General features: G+C 46.6%; 1 protein-coding gene and 1 long non-coding RNA gene across 8 annotated transcripts in view; one reads left to right on the top strand and one right to left on the bottom strand.

Moving 5' to 3' along the window:
• LOC144762888 (uncharacterized) overlaps positions 1-23,685 on the top strand; it is a 438,864-nt gene that overhangs the window by 134,500 nt on the left and 280,679 nt on the right. The gene's annotated exons all lie outside the window — the stretch shown is intronic.
• Positions 1-23,685, bottom strand: part of LOC144762887 (uncharacterized) — a 258,891-nt gene that overhangs the window by 94,711 nt on the left and 140,495 nt on the right. For all 7 annotated transcript variants that reach the window (XR_013596158.1, XM_078648184.1, XM_078648182.1 and 4 more), the window contains one exon: positions 13,756-13,878. Coding sequence is in view for 6 of the 7 variants with exons in the window: in XM_078648184.1 (XP_078504310.1) it covers positions 13,756-13,878 (123 nt within the window). In the remaining variant the exon portion in view is untranslated. The remainder of the gene's footprint in view (positions 1-13,755; positions 13,879-23,685) is intronic.

The raw sequence follows: 23,685 nt of genomic DNA, 5'->3' as shown, positions 1-23,685 counted from the left end.
TGGTTTATATGACCGTCTATGACAGAAATATTAAGGGAAAAGACAATAATATGAGTATGTGGCAAAGGACGCTGGACTCTCTAATATGAGAAATGAGAAAATCTTGGGAGAGAGGGTGAATAATGACAGCCTTTCATTCTGCTCTGGTATTTTAAAGGGTGAAAATGTCACTCACTAGACCATGGGTCCACTGAAGGGAGTAGCACTGAAATAGCCTTTTGGTATATATTTGGCTTTCATCGATGGACTGGGTCAAATGATATTGAAGGGATAGTTAAAAGCTGTAGGATTTTGCTGCAGCAAGAGACTTGGGGGCATATTATCAAGACAGGCGATAACATTATCGCCGTTTTAGCGGCAGAAAAGTGCAGCTAAAATGGCCATAATGGGCTTGATAATATGCTCTATGGAATTCCAATTGAAGCCCATGTTAGATGTCCTTCACATTTAACATGGGCTTCAATTGGAATTCCATAGAGCATATTATCAAGCCCATTATCGCCGTTTTAGCGGCACTTTTCTGCCGCTAAAACGTCGATAATTGTATCGCCTGTCTTGATAATATGCCCCGTGGTGTGTCAACCCCCCTCAGTCATATACGCATTTTATTTATTTTTCTGAGTTAGGCCTCGCTGCGGAATACTATAGACTGGTAGGAAGTGTATCCACTTTTATCACTAAAAGGTTAGTAAGTAAGCACAGTAGTTAGCAATCTTGAAATTCTAGTGGAATAGTCTAACTTCTCACACATACTGAGAATAGCTTGCATTACTATCTATTTAAAATCTAGGTTAAATGCAGCTGAAACCTTGAGTGAACTTGAAGCACGCTGAGTACCTATGAGAAACATACATGGACATCGCATTCGTTTTAGGGGGTAACTTTATTTCAAGAATTTGTGCTTCAGCCCGGGCCAGTAGAACCTTAAAACTGCTGTGTTGTGTAAAATATGTAAACCAAAGTGAAAGATTCAAATTGAGATTTCTCTGGATGAGCTAGGTTTAAGGATCCAAACCAGGTGCTTTCCACAAGAACAGCCAGTAAAAAATAATATATTAGAAGTCTAATTAGATAATTGATTAACTCTGTAATTATGGAAGATTGGGCTTTTCCTAAAAATCTGAGATTCTATGGCAGGACCGAAGGCTTCGGATTATGCCTTACTTTCTTCACTTTATTGCACAAACAGCAGCAAGAAAACACTTCAAAAACTACATTTCCCATGAACAATAGGGAAAACAAAGAGTCTCAATGGCAGTCCTTCGTCGCTGTCCGCACTCCTGCAGCTCCCATCATGCCCTGCAGCTGCTTCCTCTTCCTCTTTCTTCGCTGCTCAGCAGCAAGTTAAGTGGTTTTTGGCTTTTCTCTCTGGTGTTTGGGGTCTGTGTGGTTAGCGTTTTCTGTTGCTGGCAAGCGCTGACCTGTTTATTCCCTACAGAGTCCCCTGGTGATCGCGGGACGCTTTTCAGCGCTCCTCAATCGATCCTGGTCCCTTAGTGACGCGGTGTATGGTTGTCGCCGCTAGGGGGCGACCTGTTACTGCTGGCTAGCACGCCTGAGGGGCACGTTTGAAGCGTTTTTGAGCGCGTTTTTCAGGTGACCTCGGTCTGTTGAGGTGCCCCTTGCCTCCCGGCCTGACACCCTGCGGGGTTGCAAGTTTAGGTGTATTTCCCCAGGCTATGAACGCCCGTTGTGGGTTGTATTGGTATTTTTCTTGACACCCTGCGGGGTCGTAATTTGGCGCCAGAGCTAGCGCAGGGGACGCTTTGCCAGATTGGCGCCCTGTGATTTCAAAGGGCTGCAGCGTTCCCAGGGGCCAGTCCCCATCAATTGGGTGCCTCTGTGTTCCCCCACATTGTCTGGGCTCCTTCCCAGTGTACATTTGGTGCCTGTTAGGGCATCTATTATTGCTGGTGCCGCAGTTCCCTCCTTAGCAGAGCCTGATTTACCACAAGATGCAAGGGGGTGGTGGCCACTACGCAGAGGAAGATCCTCTCAGTTATGCCTCTTGGGATGAGGACTTTTATCAAGCGGTCGACGACTCTATCTATAGGGCAGTCGATCAGGCTATGGTGCCACTGGAACAACGCCTGACGGCTCGGTTAGATGAGTCTTATTCCAAGTTGGCTTCCCTGATTCCTACACCGGCTCCGGTCCCTGACACCACGCCTTCGCCCGCCCCTCCTCCCCCTAAGTTGCCTTGCGCTGAAGGGGTTGATTCGGAGGCTTTCGCCCGGATCAAAAGTGCCTTTATGGCACATGAGGGGGCCCAATCTTTTCCGGACCCCTTGGAGGTTCCTCCTCAGACGCCGCGCACTGGGTCTCCAGAGCCTCAGGATGATGGAGATTCCCCTGACACAGACGAGGAGGCCTGCTCCTCAAGGTCGTGGCTCCCGTCTCAGACCACCTCCTCAGCTGCTCCTTCTGATATGTTTGACCCGGACGAGATCGTCCACCCCCGGTCCTCAGATTGGGTTCCCGGGGATAAAGTGGCCCAGTATGTCGCAAGCCGATTGCGCAAACCTGTGGAGAAGGACGCTCGTAATCGCCTTCGGGCGGAGTGTCCTCGCCCCACCCTAGAGGGTAAGGTGGCGCTCATGCCAGACATCGACCCTAAAATGGAGACGTTCTTGGCGAAATTCATCAGGAACCCTAGGAAGGGTATTGATAGGTCCTGGCGTACGTGCCAGGACAAGCTACTAGACGCCATAGGACCCATGACCAAGATTCTGGACATGGCCGAAGAGGCCAAGGTCTCCGGGGATGCTATATCACCGGAGGTCCTGTCCAATTGGGCTCAGCGGGCCATTGTCTTTCTCGGAAACGCAAATTGTGCCCTCTCTACCGACAGGAGGAGGTCACTGTTAATAAAAATTGACCCTAAGTTGGGTGACCTCGCTTCGTCAGAGGCTGGCGCAGTGGCACAAGGGGGCCTGTTTGGGGACCCCTTCATTAAGGAGCTTGGGAAATTTGTTGCCACTTTTACCTCTTTAGACAGAGCTCAATCCAACATTAAAAAGGTTTTTCCCCAGCGGGTTTTCGACAAGACCAAACGTGGCAGGGGCCGCTCGTTTGGCCGTGGCGGCAGCTCCGATCGGGGGCAAGGCTCCGGCCGCGGGCAAGTGCAAGATAGCTCCCGCTTCAACAACTTTTACCCTACCCGAGGTCAGGGATTCACAGGCCGCGGCGGCCGCAGGGGACAGCAACAAGGTGCTGGCAGAGGTGAGTGTGCTACCCTCAGCGACTTTGCGGGTAGGGGGGCGCTTGGCGCAGTTTTTCCCAGCGTGGGTTTCCCTCACGAGCGATACTTGGGTGCTGCAGACGGTCCAGGGCTTCCAGCTGGAGTTTCATGGCCGTCCGTGTCAGCTACAACGTCCTCGCCCCATTACCTTTTCACAGCGCGATGCAGACTTGGTGCGTGAAGAGGTGTCCGCCCTCCTCCACAAAGGGGCGATTTGTTGCGCGCAGGAACATCCTGGGGGTTTTCTCAGCAATCTTTTCCTAGTCGACAAGGTAGACGGGGGCCGGCGCCCGGTCATCAACCTGAAAGAGTTCAACGAATGGTTGGTGTACCGCCATTTCAAGATGGAGGGGATCCATCTTCTGAGAGATGTTTTATGGCCGTCCGATTGGATGGTCAGGCTCGACTTAAAAGACGCCTACTTGGCGGTGTCGGTCTTCCCTCCTCACCGTCGTTTCCTCCAGTTCAGGTGGGACGGGTAGGTTTACGAGTTCACCACACTTCCTTTCGGACTCTCCTCGGCGCCGTGGTGTTTCACAAAGGTGTTACGCCCGGCGGTGGAGGCCTTGCGGGCTCAAGGTATCAGAATGATCGTTTATCTGGACGACATGCTTTTCATGGACCAATGTCCGGGAAAGCTGAGGGCCCAGCTTCAGGTGGCGGTCAAACTGCTTCAGGGTCTGGGCTTTGTTATCAACGAGAAGATGTCCCTCCTAATCCCCACGCAGTGTGCAACATTTTTGGGGTTCAACATAGACTCGGTGTCTTCCACACTGAGTCTCCCCGCCAGGAAAATGGCGAAGATCCGGCACGAGTTACGTCAGACGCTGCCTCACCTGGCGCGCTTGGTGGGCCTCCTGTCCTCTTCCATTCAGGCCATTTTCCCGGGCCCGCTCCATTACCGAGCCATGCAGCGCCTGAAGACGTACCATCTCAGGAAGGGCCTGACATATTCCCAGATGATTCCGTTGTCGGAAGAAGTGAGAGAGGAGATGAGGTGGTGGCTGACGCACATGGAGGCCTGGAATGGTCGTGCGATTTATGGATCCGCCCCGGATGTGGTGATAGAGTCGGACGCCAGCCGTTCTGGTTGGGGGCCAGGTGCAGGGAGTTTTCCACAGGAGGCGCCTGGTCGGCCCACGAGCAATCCTTACATATCAACTGTTTAGAGTTGCTAGCCGGCTCCTTTGCAGTCCAGTGTTGGACGAAGGACAGGGTTCAGTCATGCATCCTCTTCCGGATGGACAATGTGTCGGCGGTCCGCTATATCAACCATCTGGGGGGGACCAGATCAAAGGTGCTAGCGGATCTTGCCAAGGACTTTTGGCAGTTTTGCTTGGATCGGCAGGTGTCAGTCACGGCGGAGTACCTGCCGGGGTGTCAGAACGAAGTGGCCGATTGGCAATCCCGGCATCTGTTGGACGCCAGTGTATGGAAGTTGGATCCTCAGGTGTTCTCGCGACTAGCGGACAAATGGGGTCCCTTCACTGTGGATCTGTTTGCGTCCCGCCTGGATCATCAGCTCCCGAGGTTCTTCAGTTGGCGCCCGGATCCATTGGCGGAAGCGACGGACGCGTTCCTGCAGGATTGGTCGGGCGAGCAGGGGTACGCGTTTCCCCCGTTCTCCATGATAACGCGAGTGTCGGTGTTGCTTCGCCATCAGTCGGCGGAGGTGGTCCTGATCTCTCCATGGTGGAGGTCTCAAGTTTGGTTTCTGGTTCTTCTGGAACTTTCTTGGGATTTTCCAATCCTACTCCCCCACTCTCCTCACATTCTGCTCATTCCGGAGGGTTCTCCTCACCGGCTAGTCCAGGAGGGATCGCTGCGACTGATGGCATGGCGGATCTCCGGCGTCGCTGGACGCTCCCAGGCCTTTTGGGAAAGGCAGAGGACCTGCTCTCCAAGACATGGGCGGATAGCATGACCAGGAGGTATAGATCAGCCTGGCATAGATGGCGTCGCTGGTGTGTGCGACGGGGTTTCGATCCCGTGGGGTCGGATGTAGTTCAGGTTCTTAATTTTTTAGCCGGGTTGGCGGAGGAGGGCTTGGCTTACCGGTCCATCAACACCTTCCGCTCCGCTATTTCTGCCGGACACGACCTGGTGCAGGGATCCCCGATTGGGGAGCACCCTTTGGTGTGCAGGCTTCTGAGAGGGATCCGTGTCTCCTTGCCTGCGGAACCACGCTATTCTGTCCTGTGGGACGTCAACAGAGTTCTGAACTTGTTTTTGTCTTGGCAACCGAATAGGTTTCTATCTCGCAAAGAGCTCACGGCTAAGTTGGCAATGCTGTTGTGCCTGGTGTCTTGCAAGCGCGTTTCTGATGTTCGTGCCTTAGACATTACGGCTAGAGTTTTCTCCCCGGATGGGGTGTCATTCACAGTGAGTAGGCGGACTAAGTCTATGTCGAGAGTGATCTCTTATCCAGGTTTTTCAGATTCCCCTAACTGTGCGTTGTGCAGTGCCTCCGTGCATATGAGGATTTAACAGAAGATACTAGCCCTTCGGGCGAGAGACAATTGCTCATTGCCTTACGTAAACCGTACAAGGCTGTTTCTTCCCCAACTATCGCCAGATGGGTGCGTTGGGTGATGCAGGAGGCGGGAATTGACACCAAGCAATTTGGTGCACACTCGGTGAGAGGGGCTATGGCCTCTAAAGCTTTTGCCCTTGGGGCTCGGTTGGAGGATTTATTGAGAGCGGCCGACTGGTCCTCGGACTCCACCTTTAAGAGGTTCTATTTTAAGCCAGTGTTGGAAGTAGCTCGGCTGGTTGTCGACAAGCTTTGAACTGGCATAATCCGAAGCCTCCGGTCCTGCCATAGAATGAGAATTTGCCTAGCCTCGGTGCTGGTAAGTTCCAATTCTATTAAGGACTCGGAGGCGAGGATTATCCCCCCCAATAACTTCATGGAAGTGGACCCTCCCCGTACGGAATGTAAGTAATTTGTTTTGCAGTTCCTTTTGACTATTTATGCTATGGATTGCTATGCTCTCTCGCCTTGTATATGGCGCTCAGTTGAGTACATGGTTGATATCTTGACACTGCGTTTTTTTGCAGGGAACGATCGTACCAAACAAGATGCATAAGGTTGTCGGAGCATGGGCTTTGCGCGAAGAAAAAGGAAGAGGAACCAGCTGCAGGGCATGATGGGAGCTGCAGGAGTGCGGACAGCGACGAAGGACTGCCATTGAGACTCTTTGTTTTCCCTATTGTTCATGGGAAATGTAGTTTTTGAAGTGTTTTCTTGCTGCTGTTTGTGCAATAAAGCGAAGAAAGTAAGGCATAATCCTCGCCTCCAAGTCCTTAATAGAATTGGAACTTACCAGCAACAAGGCTAGGCAAATTCTCATTCCTGAATGAAAAAGGGGTGATTACTTTCCTATAATGGCAGGCATTTCTATATCTGCACCTTTCCCGAATGAGAGAAATTAACCTGCATCTGGTAAAGGTCTACCTAATGCAAGATGGTGTGTTGCCGTTGAGCAAGCGTGAAATCTGAGCTTACGATAGTGTTTGGAGCTATTTGACAAAGCAAAAAAAAAAGATGGACCTGGAAAAAGGCTCTGTCACTTGGGGTGATTATGAGTTGAAAATAACTGAAATGTTAGGTTTAATTTTATTTCCTAAAAGGAAAGGCACTTCACAGATTTATAATCACTAGTTTAAAAAGAAAGGGGGTTCGAGGCGCCATGGGGCAAAGACAGCTACTGGGTCCCAACAATGGTGGGTGGATTTGTTTATGACTGGTTTCCTGGGGTCCGTCCTGTTATGGATTTGCATACTGGGTACACCATTTCTGCACTTGACTTTCAGTATTGCGAGGATAAGCAATAAAAAGGCTTCTCAGCGAAGTAGTGTGAGAGCGAGAACTCAAAACAACAACAAACAGAATAAAGTTTTGTCTAGCCCAGTTCTTATATTTTGAGTAGAAAGGTACTTTAATCACATAGCATGAGATGATACTACACAACACAATTAGGGTGATTAAACGCAGGGCGGTAATCCTGCTTGCGATCTTTAGTAGGGTGCTACCCACCCTGGTACCCCTCCCCCCTCTAATGGAGTTTGCCAGCATATATAATCCCCGATGTGTAACAGACAAGGGACTGCTGAGAAACAGGCACAAAGAAAAACCAGTCCTACTCAACTTAGTTGGGCACGATTTAACGTATGCCACCTCTGTCTCGAACTTGAGTAGCTCCTCTAGTGTTTGAGGTGAAGTGAAGTCTCAAAAGTGAAAAAGAAATGCCCACCGGGGCTCAACATGGGGTAGTAACACACTAGATGAGGACTTATATAGACATGTCAATACCATCTTGTCAGATGGAAAGGTACAATAGTCATCCTTAGGATGATGTACAATAGCAAGAATTCAAATCTGACATAGGTCTACAGCAGGATATTGCATGTAATAATTGGTAAGATGCATGTACAAACTTTTTTCAACAACACTGAAGCATGAATAGCTATGATGGAAAGACCATAGCCCTGTAAAATATTTTTTTCTTGAGAAAGAACTTTAAGTGTACCAGCTGAAGAATACCAGCATGTTAATTAGCCGTTATGTAGACTACCTGGCTCCTGCCTGACCGACTAAGTGCTTTCTACTCAAAGAGGGAGTTTGTTTGGATTTCAAAAAATGTAGATAACATAAAAAATGTAAGTAGGTTCCACTTATTGTTGAAATCTAATAAACAGAAAATGAAGGACAGCAGTCCTGACTCATAACGGCTTACTGAAGCATTTAACTGTGAATCTACACAGTCCAGCCGCGGTGGAAACCCTGCCGTGCTACATGGCCCGAGTGCTTGCGCCAACCAACGTCAGTACAGGAAGCAGAGGGCGCGGGGAGGTGAGTCGTATGGTGTCGCTGCTTTGTTTTAACCTTCATCGACCCACTGAGGAACTTATTGTGTGTTATTTGTGATTACAGGCAAGACTCCACTGTGAGAAGATAAGCAGGCATTACAGTAACCAGCAGGCAGCGGGACTGTCTCCGCCCACATGGGCGTGTATTGAACTTTATATGGGTGTCCTGAATCTACTTGCCTTTTTCACTCTGTCAAGCCCATGAAGAAGTGCGAGCTGCACACGAAACGCGTCGGCAAGATTGACATTGATCCCTGATGCTGGTTTTCACTCTGCAGCGACAGCACTCCCTAATAAACCGCAAAAAACGTACCCTTTGTTTTGTGGCTTCTACCAAGAGGACAACTCTTTTCTGCTTATATTTAGCGGCTCGTCCAGCCGCGGTGGAAACCCTGCTGTACTACATGGCCCGAGTGCTTGCGCCAACCGACGTCAGTACAGGAAGCAGAGGGCGCGGGGAGGAGAGTCGTATGGTGTCGCTGCTTTGTTGTAACCTTCATCGACGCACTGAGGAACTTATTGTGTGTTATTTGTGATTACAGGCAAGACTCCACTGTGAGAAGATAAGCAGGCACTACAGTAACCAGCAGGCAGCGGGACTGTCTCCGCCCACATGGGCGTGTATTGAACTTTATACGGGTGTCCTGAACCTACTTGCCTTTTTCACTCTGTCAAGCCCATGAAGAAGTGCGCGCAGCGCACGAAACGCGTCGGCAAAATTGACATTGATCCCTGATGCTGGTTTTCACTCTGCAGCGACAGATCTCCCTAATAAACCGCTAAAAACGTACCCTTTGTTTTGTGGCTTCTACCAAGAGGACAACTCTTTTCTGCATATATATATATATACACAAGCTTGAAATAAAAATGCGCATCAAACCTACGAAGGTAAATTACTGTTTTGCTCACCACAAGAACTAGAGGTTCCACAATGCATCATTGAATCATGCTCTATGCAAAAGCCCACTGGGGGCCGGAAATGGAATAAATAATGTTAAAAAATGGATGGTGAGCTGTTGGTGCGTTATTTTATGCAGCCCATGAAGAAGGGGACTTGAGCCCTGAAACGTGTCGGCAAAATATGCAAATTTCGAAAGTTCGAGGCGAGTTGCATTCTAATGCCAGATGGTGTGAGCGCTGGGAGTGCCTTCCCAATGCTTCGGGCACTTTGGTTAACAGAAATTTTTACGGCAGTCCAGCCGTGGGGAAGAGCACCCATGTGAAGACAGAGGCTGTGGATTTGAACATTCAAAACCGGGATAGCACAGCGCTCAGTATGCTTACCAAATTCGCCAGTGACAGTTCGAAAACCTACTAAGGATTTTACACAAGCTTGAAATAAAAATGTGCATCAAACCTACGAAGGTAAATTACAGTTTTGCTCACCACAAGAACTAGAGGTTCCACAATGCATCATTGAATCATGCTCTATGCAAACGCCCACTGGGGGCCGGAAATGGAATAAATAATGTTAAAAAATGGATGGTGAGCTGTTGGTGCGTTATTTTATGCAGCCCATGAAGAAGGGGACTTGAGCCCTGAAACGCGTCGGCAAAATATGCAAATTTCGAAAGTTCGAGGCGAGTTGCATTCTAATGCCAGATGGTGTGAGCGCTGGGAGTGCCTTCCCAATGCTTCGAGCACTTTGGTTAACATATATATATATATATATATATATATATATATATATATATATATTTATTTACTTACCTTAACAACTTTTACCAAGTATATGCCTGTACCACGCATGCATTTGCATTGTAATAGCATTCAAGGTAAAGGTATATGCGTGGAAAAAGTTTGCATTGTAATTGCAACATGTTGCAACAACATTTGCGCTGTAACAATTGCGTTGTAATGGCATGCGATGTATTTTTATGCAATGTATCGTTATAAATTCAACACTTGAAGCATCAAAAACAACATTAGGATAATATTCTTAACAACAGAAGGGACAGTGATCCCATTCAGCCAAGAAACCCTTAAAGCCCAAAGGAGAATCCACTAAAATAAGAGCAACAAGTGGAGGGCTACTTCTTTATGATTATAACACAATTGTTTTTTTACATGATCATTTTACTATGTTTTTGTAGTCACTGAAAACAATTCTACTTGAAAATAGTATTGGAGTTTTGGCCTCACAAACTAGTGAAATTGTTGGTCCTGAGGAACTGGTGGTGATAGAACAACAACACCGAAATGCTGCGTTGACGAATTGTTTGGATTACCAATAAAAAGATGCAAAATTGTTTTAGGATAAATATAGTGTTCACTACTATGCATTGATGTATTCGTAACAGTACCCATATGTAAACGTTGGTAAGATGTGACAATTTAGTCATAAGAGAAACACATTTACATTTATTTATTGTGATTTAATATCGAAACAGTTTTGACAAATGTTTTAAGGAATACATCATTACTATAAATTTGAAAATAAAAATCTGAATTTAGGGCCTCATTACGATGTTGGGCAGAAAGCATCCGCTGGACAGTCGGAATGTCCTAGACCGCGTCGTAAGCCTTCCGACTGACTCGGTCAGATTCGCGGTTGGATTGTAATCTCGCGGTTCTTTCGAATCGGTTCCGACTGCAGCTCTATGGACAGTGTTTCTGACTGACCGATTACGATGTCTATTTACAAAAGTCTTTCTGAGTCGGCCTATCTGACACAAAAAGGAGTCGAAAAGTGACTTTGAGGGCCCCTAGCAGGGCCCCCTTCATCCTGCACTGTGTGGCTGACACCGTGGGGTGCCTGCGACAGGGTGCAGGGTTTTACAGACAAACCCCAATTCCCCAAAGGACACTGTGTTGTCAGTCGGAACACGGACTTCCAATAGGGAACTATGGGACTCTGACCCCTATTGTTCTGTGCATTGTTTCAACCTAGATTACCTCCTAGGAGTTCCTGTTTGGGGACAGTACTATATTTACAGAGGCCAGAAAATCATAGTCCCCTGTTGATTAACATTGTTAATTGTTCTATTTGTAAACCGATAAAAATACAATTTTGAATACAGCATATTCTGCAAACATTAACAGCTCTCCAAATGAAAAAGAACAAAATGTGTTCATTGTGACTGGTGCTTAAATTCTGCTTTTTGCAGGTGGTAGATGCAGGCACTCCTTTTTATGTTTTGCTTGTTCAGCGCTTGCGCTGTGAAGTCTACTGTGTTTAATATAAATCTTTAAAAGGGGCTTACATCCCACCCTCGCTTTCATTGGTTTGCATGCTTGCCACTTACTTTTCATTCGTTTCTATTGGCTGTCACACAATGTTTCCTGATTTTCCTCGTGCGTTTGCTGTTATCAGTCTTCCGACGGCTCAAGTACTCAGTTTTATCTCTGTTGGTGGGTTGGCCCTCTTTTATTAGGTTTTGTTTGGACCACATCTTTTGTTTGGGTTTACCTAATCTCTCCCTGCCTGCACGCATTTATTTTAATTTTTATTTTACGGAGTTTATATAGCTCGAACTTGACCCGAATTGGGTATCAGAGTGCTTTACATAGCACCAGTTGCGTTACATGTAGACACATTAATTATTTTTTGTTACGCACGGGGAGATTAAGTGATTTGCCCAGAATCACAGGATGTTCAGCGTCGTTGCCGAGACACGAACCCAGTTCCCCAGATTCGAGGATGACCGGCCAGCCGGTAGGCCAACTCTTCTCATTTAAAGCATCCTTGTAACCTCTCCCTGCCTTCACGCATTTGAAGCGTGCTTGTGGTCTGCATGTTTTTCCTGGCGCTCGCTCTGGTATGTGAAGCCACTCTCTTTCATATTTGCTTGTTTGTAGCCCTACATTTATGAGCCAGCCTGGAAATTTATGGAAGGCTTTGCAGATCTAGCTATCCAGCATATGGTGCAGCTGCTTCCTTTTAAGGAAGTATCCACAATCGATCTGCAGCCCCACTGGTCGTCTCCACTACAGTTCTCCCATTGGCCCCTATTGTTGTACTGCTGCCGGGCGGTGCAACCCGCACTGGACAGCTCGCAACTTCATGTTAATGCCCGTGCAGCCACCGCTCTCTTGTCCGATGGCCTTGTGCCTGGCCTTGCTCCCTCGATAATACTGCCACCTGCTCTGCCAGACCCATTTGACTGCGCCATGATCCTCCTGGGTTGCAGCAAGGCACAGCTAGGCTCCTCAGGTTAGTTGCTTTGCCCTGATAGTGTCTCGAGCCCATAGGACATGCACTCCTCTGCTTACTTCTTGAGTGGCAGTCTGTCTGAGAATCCATGTTCACCGGCTCTTCGAGGGTGACTCTGCTGTGGGGTTACTTCCATCTGTGCTTGTTGTGTGATTCTTGTCTCCATCTTACTAGAAAGAAGCACATCATCCATGCTGCTCCATTGTCGGGGTAGTCCTTCAGTTCCCAGTAGGGGTTAGCAAACAGCCGTTCTTATCTCTTTATACTTTTCCCCCTCCTCCCTCGTATTTAGCCTTTCCCTGTCTCCTCTTTCCCATCTGCCTGTCCCTTATGTCACTTACATTTCCTTCTAACTTGCTTTCCATTTCTTTTCCATGAACGACGAGTCTACGGAGGAGTACAGCGAGATATCAGAAGGGCTAGTACTATGGTGAGTACCAAAGCTCCTATCACAATACCCGATCTATCCTACACGCTGTGAGACAAAAGGAAGACCCTTTGACCTTCAGAGACTATCAGATATTAATCACAGCAGATTGTTCATTTGAGTCTTCAAGCAAGAGCAAATGATTCCCTGCTCTTCGTACTCAACTGAGACAGAATAATATTAAATATTGTCTTCTGGATCCTGCCCTAATGTTAATCACTGATACAGTAAAACATCTGAGTCCTTTGATCCTGAAGAGCTAAGCATCAGCCATGCTCATGTCATACAGTTCTTCAGGAGTCACAATACGCATGTTTTTGAAGAGCTCTCTTCTCTTCTTGCAACATTGCTCCCTCATGTTCCTTAACGTTGACTCACTGCTCCCTGACCTGTACTGAAACAAAACTCAAGTTTCACTTTCCAATCTAGAACTCAAAATTCACCAACCAGATGGAATAACCCAAAATCTGAACCTTTTGTAAAACAAATGCTCTCAACATTCAAACATATAACATTCTTGTTAGGTTTTGCCTGAACAGTGATGGCACTCTGTTTGTTTGATTTCTCCTCCACTCGTTACCTAATCTCCCCGGGGCTGCACGCATTTCAAACATGTGTGGCCTCTGCATGTTTTATTTTCTTTGTCCTCCGCCGTTTACCTAATCTCCCTGCATCATATTATCACCAGTTACTGCACAGTATATTAGCTTTCTCAATAAACAAATCATAACACTGTTATAAAGTTTCAGTAACTTATATTGCACAGCTGCTCACCAAGATAAAACTTACAACAAAACATGAATAGTACTCACATAGGCTAAACCTATTGCATTTTCCAATGCTTGTTTGTTACAGTGACTTCTTCTTCACCATCAAACGCTGACCCAGAACAAAAATGAAAAGCACAAAATAGAGAAGGAAGGCAGTAGAAAAATATAAGAAAAAAGTGACAAAGTGAAAAAGAAAGGTCGATAAAGATCCTGAAAGTGGGGGATATAGTCGTTATGTAATGGCATCATGCATTTTCACAGTTAGCAAGTGCATACGTCCTGTCACAATTACCTTCTCTTTGGTGAATCCTACAACAGTAGGAAAGACAGTAATGGGTAAATCATGTCCGGCAAAGCCTGCTTTCATCAATCCTGACCCAACATCGAGTACAACTGGAGTTTTGAAATCACGTAGCTGCGAATGAACAAATTCATTTATTTAGATATTTTAAATATCCACCACATATGAATTGTCCAGCAACAGTATCTCAAATAGGAACATAAATAAAGAAAACCAACAAAGCGACAGGGTAGTATGGATTTATCACCAAGGTAAAGTGCATACATCCATGGATACAGAGTGCAAAAAGGATACCTTCTTTATACACAATAAACAACAATGAAAGTTAGAGAACAACAATGATACAGTTGAATCTGTTGCTCAGATAGCAGTGCAAACGTTTTAGGGTTAGAAGGCTTAATATTCTTGGTGGGGCCTTGGAAATGTTCCTTATAGTGTGAGGTTGCCCTGCCTGGCAAGAATACTGGGAGGAGGTAATAACCTGTATTAATGTGGTCACTGACAGAACACTTCCCTGCACGCCACTGGTGTGTCTACTCGGGGAGTTCTCACCACCAGCAAAGTGACAACCACATTTGTAGATTTAGCCCTAGTGCTAGCAAAGGGAGAGATCACAATGAAATGGAAAGCTGCCACAAGCCCCCAGGTACATAAATGGAGGAAGGCCCTCACTTTATGGGCAGGATACAAAGGGGCAGTTTTGTTCCAGGAGGTGACGAGGGGTCGCAGCGCACAACAGACAAAGTTGGGACACCTCAGTAGAATGCTTGAAAGACCCTGATATCGATTCCCTGACAGTTCCCAGCTTGCTGTCCAAGACCCGAGCATAATCTGAACTTTTTTGGAAATGAAGGTAGGTGGATTTGAGTTGCATGCTCTGCAGTGACAGCAATGAAGGTTGATACCTAATGTGCAGAGGGGAATAAAGAGCGCTTTGTTCCCAAATCTGGTATGAGGCGGGGAGTGTGTGTGGGGGGGTGGGGGGGGGGGGGTGGAGCCAAAGTATGTTGGCATGTTTGCTGTGCTTGAAGCGAGATGACCACCACTCAAAGTGCTGTACGGCTAATTACATCTGACAAATACAGTAACCAGATGCACATGAACACCGATTGTATGACCTTTGATGGCACTCAATTATTAGCTCAAATTGCACAGTTCATTGTTATTTAAATGTAATAAAATTTGCTTTAAAAAAGTTATCTGGTGGGACCTTCCATAACCATAAATACATTTGTCCTATATTGGAATTCTATGAGATACAGGAATTTGACTTCAGTATGTGAATTGTTACAGAACTTTATTTAGAGCATGTACACCAATCGGTTTCATGGTGCTGAAACGGAAGACGACTGACCTAAATTGACAGCTGAGAGCTCTAATTATATACTCGCTGGAAGAGCCAGGTTTTAAGAAGTTGTCTGAATTTATTGTAAATTAGGACTGTTCTGATCTCAAAAGGGAAAGAATTCCAGATGCCAGGAACAAGAACAGAAAATCTGGAGTCACCCATTCTCTTCTTTTCAAAACCAGGAATCGATAAGAGATTCTTAGAGGAGGAACATAGGGGCATATTAGGATGGCGGGCAGACTTTGTCCGCCAGCCATGCCGTCGGACAGAAAGACTGCCCGCCATAATGGTGGGGGTCCCGTGCCTGCCATTAGGATGCGCCCACCACAATGGCGGGCGCATCCTGCATCCCTAACATTGTGGCGGGCGGTGCACTCAGCACCGCCCGCCACAATGTCAGGGAGGCATGTTGTGCACTTCCATGCGGTGCCTGCCATGTTGTGCATGGAACTGCAGGGGGGTACCTATGGTACCAACCCCCCCCCCCCCGGAGTCCTTGGGGGCCCGCAATGGGCCCCCCTAGCAGTGTAGAGATGTGTGTGTAGGGATGCCTTTCAGTGGCTGCAATGCCGCCATGGAAAGGCATCCCTACACGCACATTGTAATATGGCTGGCAATCCGCCCGCCAACCTAATGGGGCTCTTAGTGTCCTGTGGTGGGTAAATTGCAACTCTTGGGGGCTTATTTACAAGCCCCTTGCGCCGCCAGTGCGCCACTTTTATAATGGAAAAAAGTGGTGTATTGGCGGCGCAAGGGTGTAAATAAGCCCCCTGAGGTGTAAATGAAGGGGGGCGTTTACTTTCAAGAGTTTTGAAAATGATGCACCCTATTTTGAAGACAATATTTTGTTTCACAGGAAGCCAGTGGGGATCCCTCAATAAGAGGGTAATATGGCAGTGATTAAGCTTCAGAAAGATTAAGCGGGCTGCCTGATTCTGAACTATTTGGAGATTTAGAAAGTCCAACATAGAGGAATTGGAGTAATCTGGCCATGCTATAACCAAAGCAATTACAACTTGGACGAGAGGATCTCGGGTGAGGAACTTCGAGACTTTCCTTATCCTACGGAGCTGTAAAAAGCAGTATGAAATCACTGCACCAATTTGGGGACTCATTGACAACTCACTGTCAATTAAGACACCAAGGCTTTTTACGGTGTCTTAAGGGACGGAGGGTCTCCCATCTTGGAAGGCCAAAAAGAGGTGTTCCAGTAGTTGATCTTGCTCTTTGTAATGCTAATCTACGTTTATCCGCGTTAAGTGTAAGATGTTACCATTAATCCAATCCCAGATAAAAAGCTCGTTATTTTGAAAGGTTACCTTTGACGTCAGAGAGTCATCTATCTTGAACAATAGTTGCATATAATCAGCATAGTTTTAAATTGTGCAATTCAAATTTTTATGAGCATGGCTAAGGGCATGAATGAATATATTAAAGAGATTAGGTGAGAGAGAGGACCCCTGAGGTAGTCCACAATCCAGGTAGACTTTATGTGCCTTGAAAGGAGTAAGGCAAACTGATTGAGAGTGTAAAGTATTTGTGCTTTTAAAGTTAACCAGTTGAAAAGGACAATGTTTTGTGAACATGTAATGATTTTTCTTAGCATGTAATTTGGCGCGTGACCTGTCCTGGGGTTCAAAAGACATCATAAAGACAGAGCCAATATGTCTTTAAAACACCGTTGGCAGCTGCCTAGCAGACCGAAGGTAAAGAGTGTGCCTAGAAGAGGGGAGGAGGGGCATTTAACTACTGAACAAAAGGATTTACCCTCAAAATAAACAATGACAAAACACATACGTGTAATACAAGTAGAATTTGCTGAAAAATAAGAACAGTGAAAGAACTAAGGAACTGACTGTGTCTTAAATAGATTCATTTACACTACCATTAATATGTATTTGTGATTTGTTTTGCATTGTGCACCACTCACACCACACTTCACATTACTAAATAGAGGACTTGTATGTCCTATATACAGAGACAAGAGAATCCTTGTTACCTGAGGGCTGAACGAGAATTTAAACATAATTTTTAACAATTTATTCTAAATCATATAATTAACCTAATAATTATACGTTAATTTGCATCATCATTCATTATTGTTTTACTAATAATCTACTCAGCTACTCCATAAAAATATTTATTCTATAGAATATTGCAGAATACTCAAATATGTTGAGTATAATGTCTCTCAAACCATTTCTTTGCATTCTGAAGCGTACAGATTTTCTGTAGAAAATATCAATTGCTATTTATAATGTATTATGTATGTACTCCACAATTCAAATGCATCTGTACGCAAACGAATATAAATAATTGAATAGTGTTATTCATTGTGTCACATTACGACACATAACTGACTGCATTAAATATCTTATATTGCAAGACAATTATGTCCTAGATACTTAAAGTCTCTATCATTCTCCACTGATGATACAAAGCAGTTGGTGTAATCAGAACTTGTTGCTCTAGCTGTCCGTGCTCTGTTACACAATTTCACCTGGATGTAATTGTTAGTTAAGTCATCATTCCTGGCCATCGCCCGTCTACATGATCATGTGTATTATGCAAATCTGCTCCATTAGTAGTATTAATAATTTTCATTAAAAATATAGTCTTTATAATTTTGTTTCTATTAATAGTGCTGTCATTCTTGCACAACATGACTATGTATTTATCTCTCCAAACATTATTGAGCATAATCCACGCACGTGGTCATTTCTTAGCACCATCTTACTAATGTATTTTCCCTTTACATGATTACATTTCAGTTAGCATTTTCTGTGAACATTGTACAGTCTTCTACTATAATTTTTCCACATATGGGGCCTATTCACATATGAAAATCTGTGCAGAGATCTCTACACACACAGATTTAATCCTACGCCTGGACAGGAATCTTTGCCTGGATGTTATTAACCTTTGCTGTGTGGAAATATCTGCCTAGTAGTAGAATTTAAAAGTCTCCACTTACTTATACAAGAGGATGGAGACGCTTCCAACTTAAATTACGACCATCAAGTTACTACCTGTAACTGTAGGACAGGTATTTTATATTTCTACTTATATTGGATGTCTCTGCAGGGGAGGGGGAGATATCCACCTCCGCTATGGAAAACAGTTGATTTGGCAGATGTAGGATTTAGTCCAATTAATGCTCATTCAATTGTTTCTACTCCTCCAAAATGACAAATGAAGGTGTACAAGCTTGTAACATGAAAAGTTTAAAAAAAGTTATTTTGATGGCAATTTCAATGACTGAATGCGTGTAAACAAATAGTAGGTAGTTATAGTCAGGACTATGTTTCCAAAGAAAGCATTTTTTGACTTGCCTATATCTTTGGCGCTAGTCGACAATTCTTCATGACATTTTCTAAAAAAAAGAATCTTGTTCAACAAGGAAAGTTTCGAGGTGATCCGCCAAGCGGGGGCTGAGGAAAAAGGGGAGGTCAAAAAAAGTGTATTTCCCAAGTTAATTCGCATAGGAACTTTGAACACGACTACAGCCCAACCCGCTGAATGGAATTACACCAAATTTGACAGAAAGCTAGCTTTTGGTCCGCAGATTTTGCTTTTTGTTATAAATGGTGGTGTAAATGCGTTCAGCAGTTGTTCAGAAATTTAAGGGAAAAAATATAGATATCTGTGGCCACGACGACTCCGCGAACAATAACGAGGTTGTGCAGGGAAATGCAGAGCTCTCATTGGCTGCCCACACTTGAACCAGGAAGTGTTAGCAGCAATCTTGGGACTCACAAAAAACATTTAAAAAAAGAAAATTGGGCAGGGTAGGAATACTCTGACTCCCAAGTCTTGGAGACTCCCTGGGGCTCTGCCAGGCCAAAAAAGCGTTTTTTCTTGAAAACATTGCTGCAAAATCACGATATTTGCAGAAAAAAACCCAAAGACTTACCTTTAAGCAACCCGCCTGGGTGCATACCATAAAAATAGGAGGGGGTGCATAGGGCACCTCTTCTAGGGCTTATAAAAGCCATGGGGCTCCCACCTTCCCTGGGTACTGCTTTCGATGTATGTGGGTGGTGCCAACACAGCACCCCCCCATGCCGCCACCTCCCAGGGGCAAATGTCTATAAATAAATGCAGAGGGCGCGCTGACCCCCAACAACCCCGGTGACCGCCACCTCCCCGGGGCCCTTAAAAATGTATACACGGGTGGGCCTGTTGACACCCTAGGGATCGCCACCTCCCGGGGCTAAACATATATAATGAATGCGAGGGCCTGCAGCCCACCCCACAGCCACAGGGACCACCACCTCCCCAGGCCAAAACATTTAGTGTGAATGCGGGGGGCACCATACGGCCTCACTAGCAGCCCCAGAGACTGCGACCTCCATGGGGCTAAATACTATAAAGGGGGGGGGGGACAGCGCAGCTCCCCTCATGGAGCCATGGGTGGCCCTGGGGACTGCCACTCCCCAGGGCCGGCTCCTGCTCTGTCCCAGAGTGCCAACCCTCGGGAGGTAGCTGTTTGCTTTTGCTTGGTGGGAGCTAAACAAAAGCAAACATAACTCCACTTTCTGCAGGCGGAGGCTGTCAAACCTTGGCATCCTTGTCATCTTTATGAATGTACTCTATGAATAAATCATACAAGGGCGGTGTGCCCACATTAGCAATATGTTTTAGATCATCACTTCCAAGTTTGGAGCCAGGATGTCTTCTAAAGGTTAATAAAATCAATTGAGTGCAGTGAAGGTGCACCTGCATACAGCTCCTAACAGCACTCCGAGAGTTGTACATGAATCCCTAGGAGTTTGTAGGTTTGGGTCAACGGTTTTCAACTTGCAATATGTTGATTTGTTCTAATGGTTGCTCATATAAAGGGGTGCTGGGAGAGGCAGAACTAACTTTCTGGCTGCAGAGGGGTAAAACTCAGGCACTGGATCTCCCGAGGGTACTGAAACCTATACCTTCCATGAGTGTATACAATTACACTCATGGAAGCACACAAACAGCGAGATCTCAACATATGGACATGGAACGTGAATGGTTAGGGTAGCAAAATTAAGTGCACAATAGTTCTCCAGTGCCTGCGTCGGCATGCCCCAGAGCTATTGTTGATGCAGGAAGCACATATCTGTGTAACCGCTATAAGACCGTAGGCAGGTTTAGTATACTCTGCTGGCACATGCAAGCTACACAGCAGACTCAAGAGGAGCAGGCCTTCTAATCAAGAAACCAGTCCTGTTTATCCTTCACCGCACATGGCTTGACACCTTCTGTCCATTTGTGGCCCTGTCAGGACACTGGGAGGGTGTTACACTCAACATCTGCTCCTTATACATACCACCCAAACTCCATGCAATGACCCTTCTGGACATTAGTGCCCTTATCTTAGAGCTGCCACCTGGGATTCTTATACCGAGAGGTGACATAAATGCTGTAATTGAGCCTGGGACTGATAGAGCAAGGCTGCCCCACAGTATGAGCCAGGACCTTTACGGCCCTTTCTAGAAGCGATGAGACTGACTGATTTATGGCGTGTGCACAACCCTTAGCAACAACATTACACATACGTCTTGCCAAAGCACAGTGGTGTTATGTATGGTACGATGTGTACCTGTTGATGCTTTGGTAGTTCTTTATGTTTTGCATTTTATGCAATGGTGTGATGATATATGTCGTTTTACACTTGCACTACCAGGACAACGAGTACTATTTCAGGGGCCGCATATTATGCATCACAATGTTTTCTTTCATGATGTTTTGCAACATAACAGTCATACTTTTATTGCATGCATTGTGAGGATTTTGACAATTGCCCAGTTTGCAAAGTAACCACTGGTTTAAGTCGTCTTTGTCTATGGTTCATGCATAATATTCTCTGTATTTTTATATAAGTGTGTGGAGTCTCCTTTGGTGGTTTTTTATTGTGTTGCTGCGTGAGTGTGTTGCACAAACATGTTACACATTGCCTCTGGGATAAGCCTGACTGCTCTTGCCCAGCTACCAAGGGGGTGAGTACGGTTATCTTTGGTGTGTAGCTTATTTGCCCTGACTAGAGTGACTAGAGTGGTGGGTTTTGCCTGGCGTAGGTGCCTACCCTAGCCAACCAGAAACCCAATTTCTAACAACTTATATATGTATTTCCGGGATACACAGCAAGTTCAATAGGTGGTAAGTATACTATAGGGGCTGAACACACGGCCATTCACTGAGCAAAGATTCCAATGAATTAATGGGTCTCGTACTGTTTTCTCTTATATGTGGTTTCATAGTAAGAAAGTTAGTTCACATTTTGATTATATTTAGGGAAGAACTGTGATTTGTAACAGGATCTGACAGATTGTTTAGTGAGAGCAGGGATTCTATAATATGAGTTGTTGTTTTACTTTGTACATAGCCACTTTTGGAACCTTGTTCACGCAATGCACCACCTGCACTGTTGTCACCATTTAAAACTAATGTTGTGGTTATGCATCAACTTGATGATAAAAAAAAAATACAAATAACTAACTTCCTGGAAAGAAGGCCCATCTCCAGCATTCATTACGTTGATTAAATAATTGAATGCATTGAGGATACTGTTAATACGCTCACAACGGTCACCACATAAGAGTCCCACGTGTTTTAGTAATATATAGACCTATGTAATGGGAGGTGTTGGACCTGGCCCTTTTGGCAGGTTCACCCCGAAACTTTTTGCTTTTGCCTAGCCTGTTTCTGGAACCTGGTGTTGGTGATTTTAGGCCTTTGCGCACTTTTTCACTGTGGTACAGTGTAAAGTGCGTGAGCTCTCTGTGTATGTGTGGTGAGTGACCTGCCCTCCCATAGGAATGCATGGGGAATATGTGTGACCATGGTAGTTCCTGATGTGTTGGGAGTGCAGGGTCGAGTTTGGTATGTGCGAACTCGTGAGATCGAATGCTGCATAATGATGTATGCGGCATGAATGTGTCTAGTGTGGAAGTGCCACTTCTAGACATGGGTGTGCGTGTGTAGTGAGTCTGCTGGCACGTGATTGGCTGGAGCCTGGCTCCAGGAGTGTGCCTGGGCCTGCTTGTGAATTGGCTGTCTGGTTTGAGGGTGACAGGGGCTGGGGAGCCCCAGGAGATTGTCTGAGTCAGCCCTTGGTTGAATGACTGCATCTGCAACTAGAGTGGTGGGAGGAGATAGCACCTGGGAGTAAATAGGGCTGTGCCTGCCTGCCACAATGCTGGCTCCACCTCCTGCTGGGCGGCTGTCGCCTCTGCCCCCCACACTGAAAGGAGTTCCCTATAACCAGTTGTAGCTGGTTCTCACACGGCCTGGACCCTGCTAGACAAAGGATTTTATGGTATAAAAAGGGGCTGTGTCCCCTTACAAAGTGTTCTTGTTTTTGACATGAATCCTGCAGGGGCGTGCTGCTGCTTGGGCCCAGGGGAAGGCTTGCCTCCCTGGGCCCTGCCCAGCCCCTGGATTGATGGAGGACTCTGCCTTAGTCCTGGGACACCTTTTTGCCTTTGTTTGCAGCCCCCCAGGACCTGTTGTAGCTGGAAGCACTTGGTTTTACTTATAGCGCTGGGGAGTGCTGATTTGGCCCCTAAGTGCTTGGTAGCGCTTCATTTCTCCCCTAAAGCGCCTGGGAGCGTTTTTTCTGTCCTTCTAGCGCTTGGGAGCGCTGTTTTCCTATCCTAGCGCTGGGAACGCTGTAATTGCCTTTATAGCGCGTGGGAGCGCTTTGTTTGCTGGAGGCCGGTGCCCACCCGACATTTGCCCAGGATTGCGTGAGGAAACACGAGTGCCCACCTCGATCTAGTAATTTACAAGGAAAGCCGGTGCCCACCCGGCATTTGCTGCTTTGTCCACCGTCGGGCCGCCGCTCTGCCTGCGACGACCCGGAAGTGGTTGGGCTGCTGGCCAATCGTAGCGCGGCCCCGGGAGAGGCAGACGGAAGTCCCGCCCCCGCAGCCCGGAGAAGAGAGGAGCAGCGCGAAACCCGCAATGAGCCTCCGCCAGAGTAGCCCAGTAAGTGAGGAGGGCTAGGGGAGGCTCCGTGTGGCAGGGTGTCGCTGTCTTGAGCCCCTGAGAGGCTCACGCGGGCATTTCAGCAGAGCCGTGGGAGGCTCCAACGTCGGGCTGCACTTGTTCTCGAGCCCCCAGAGGGGGGGCTCCACCGACGGCCGGCCCCGAGAGGCTCCACCCCGCTCCATTGTTTAGAAGAGCCCACGAGAAGGCTCCGGGGGCCATTTTAGTTAGAGGGGGCATCGGGGCACATTGCCGGTGCCCGCCCCCTCCTGCCTGCGAGGTATTTGTTTAGCGCCCCGAGAGGCTCGAAAGCGCCACAGTTGTTTGTAGAGCCCTGAGAGGGCTCCGGGGGCATAAGTGTGTTTCGGGTCCCCAGGAGGGGGACTCCCACGGCCTGGGGCATTCTTCGTTAGAGCCCAGAGAGGCTCACAGCCCCCATGGTTGTTTGCTCAAGCCTAGAGAGGCTCTTGAGGGCATTTTATATTTAGAGTCCAGAGGGACTCACCGCCCACATGATGTTTAGAGCCCAGTGAGGCTCTGGGGGTCACAAGTGTTTTGGCCCCCTTGTGTTCTTGAGCCCACGAGGCTCCAACGTTGGCATCATCAGT

The sequence above is a fragment of the Lissotriton helveticus genome, chromosome 6, assembly GCF_964261635.1.
Source record: "Lissotriton helveticus chromosome 6, aLisHel1.1, whole genome shotgun sequence".
In the NCBI taxonomy this organism is placed as follows: domain Eukaryota; kingdom Metazoa; phylum Chordata; class Amphibia; order Caudata; family Salamandridae; genus Lissotriton; species Lissotriton helveticus.
Note: the sequence above shows the minus strand (reverse complement) of the source record. Positions and strands in the feature narration are given on the sequence as shown.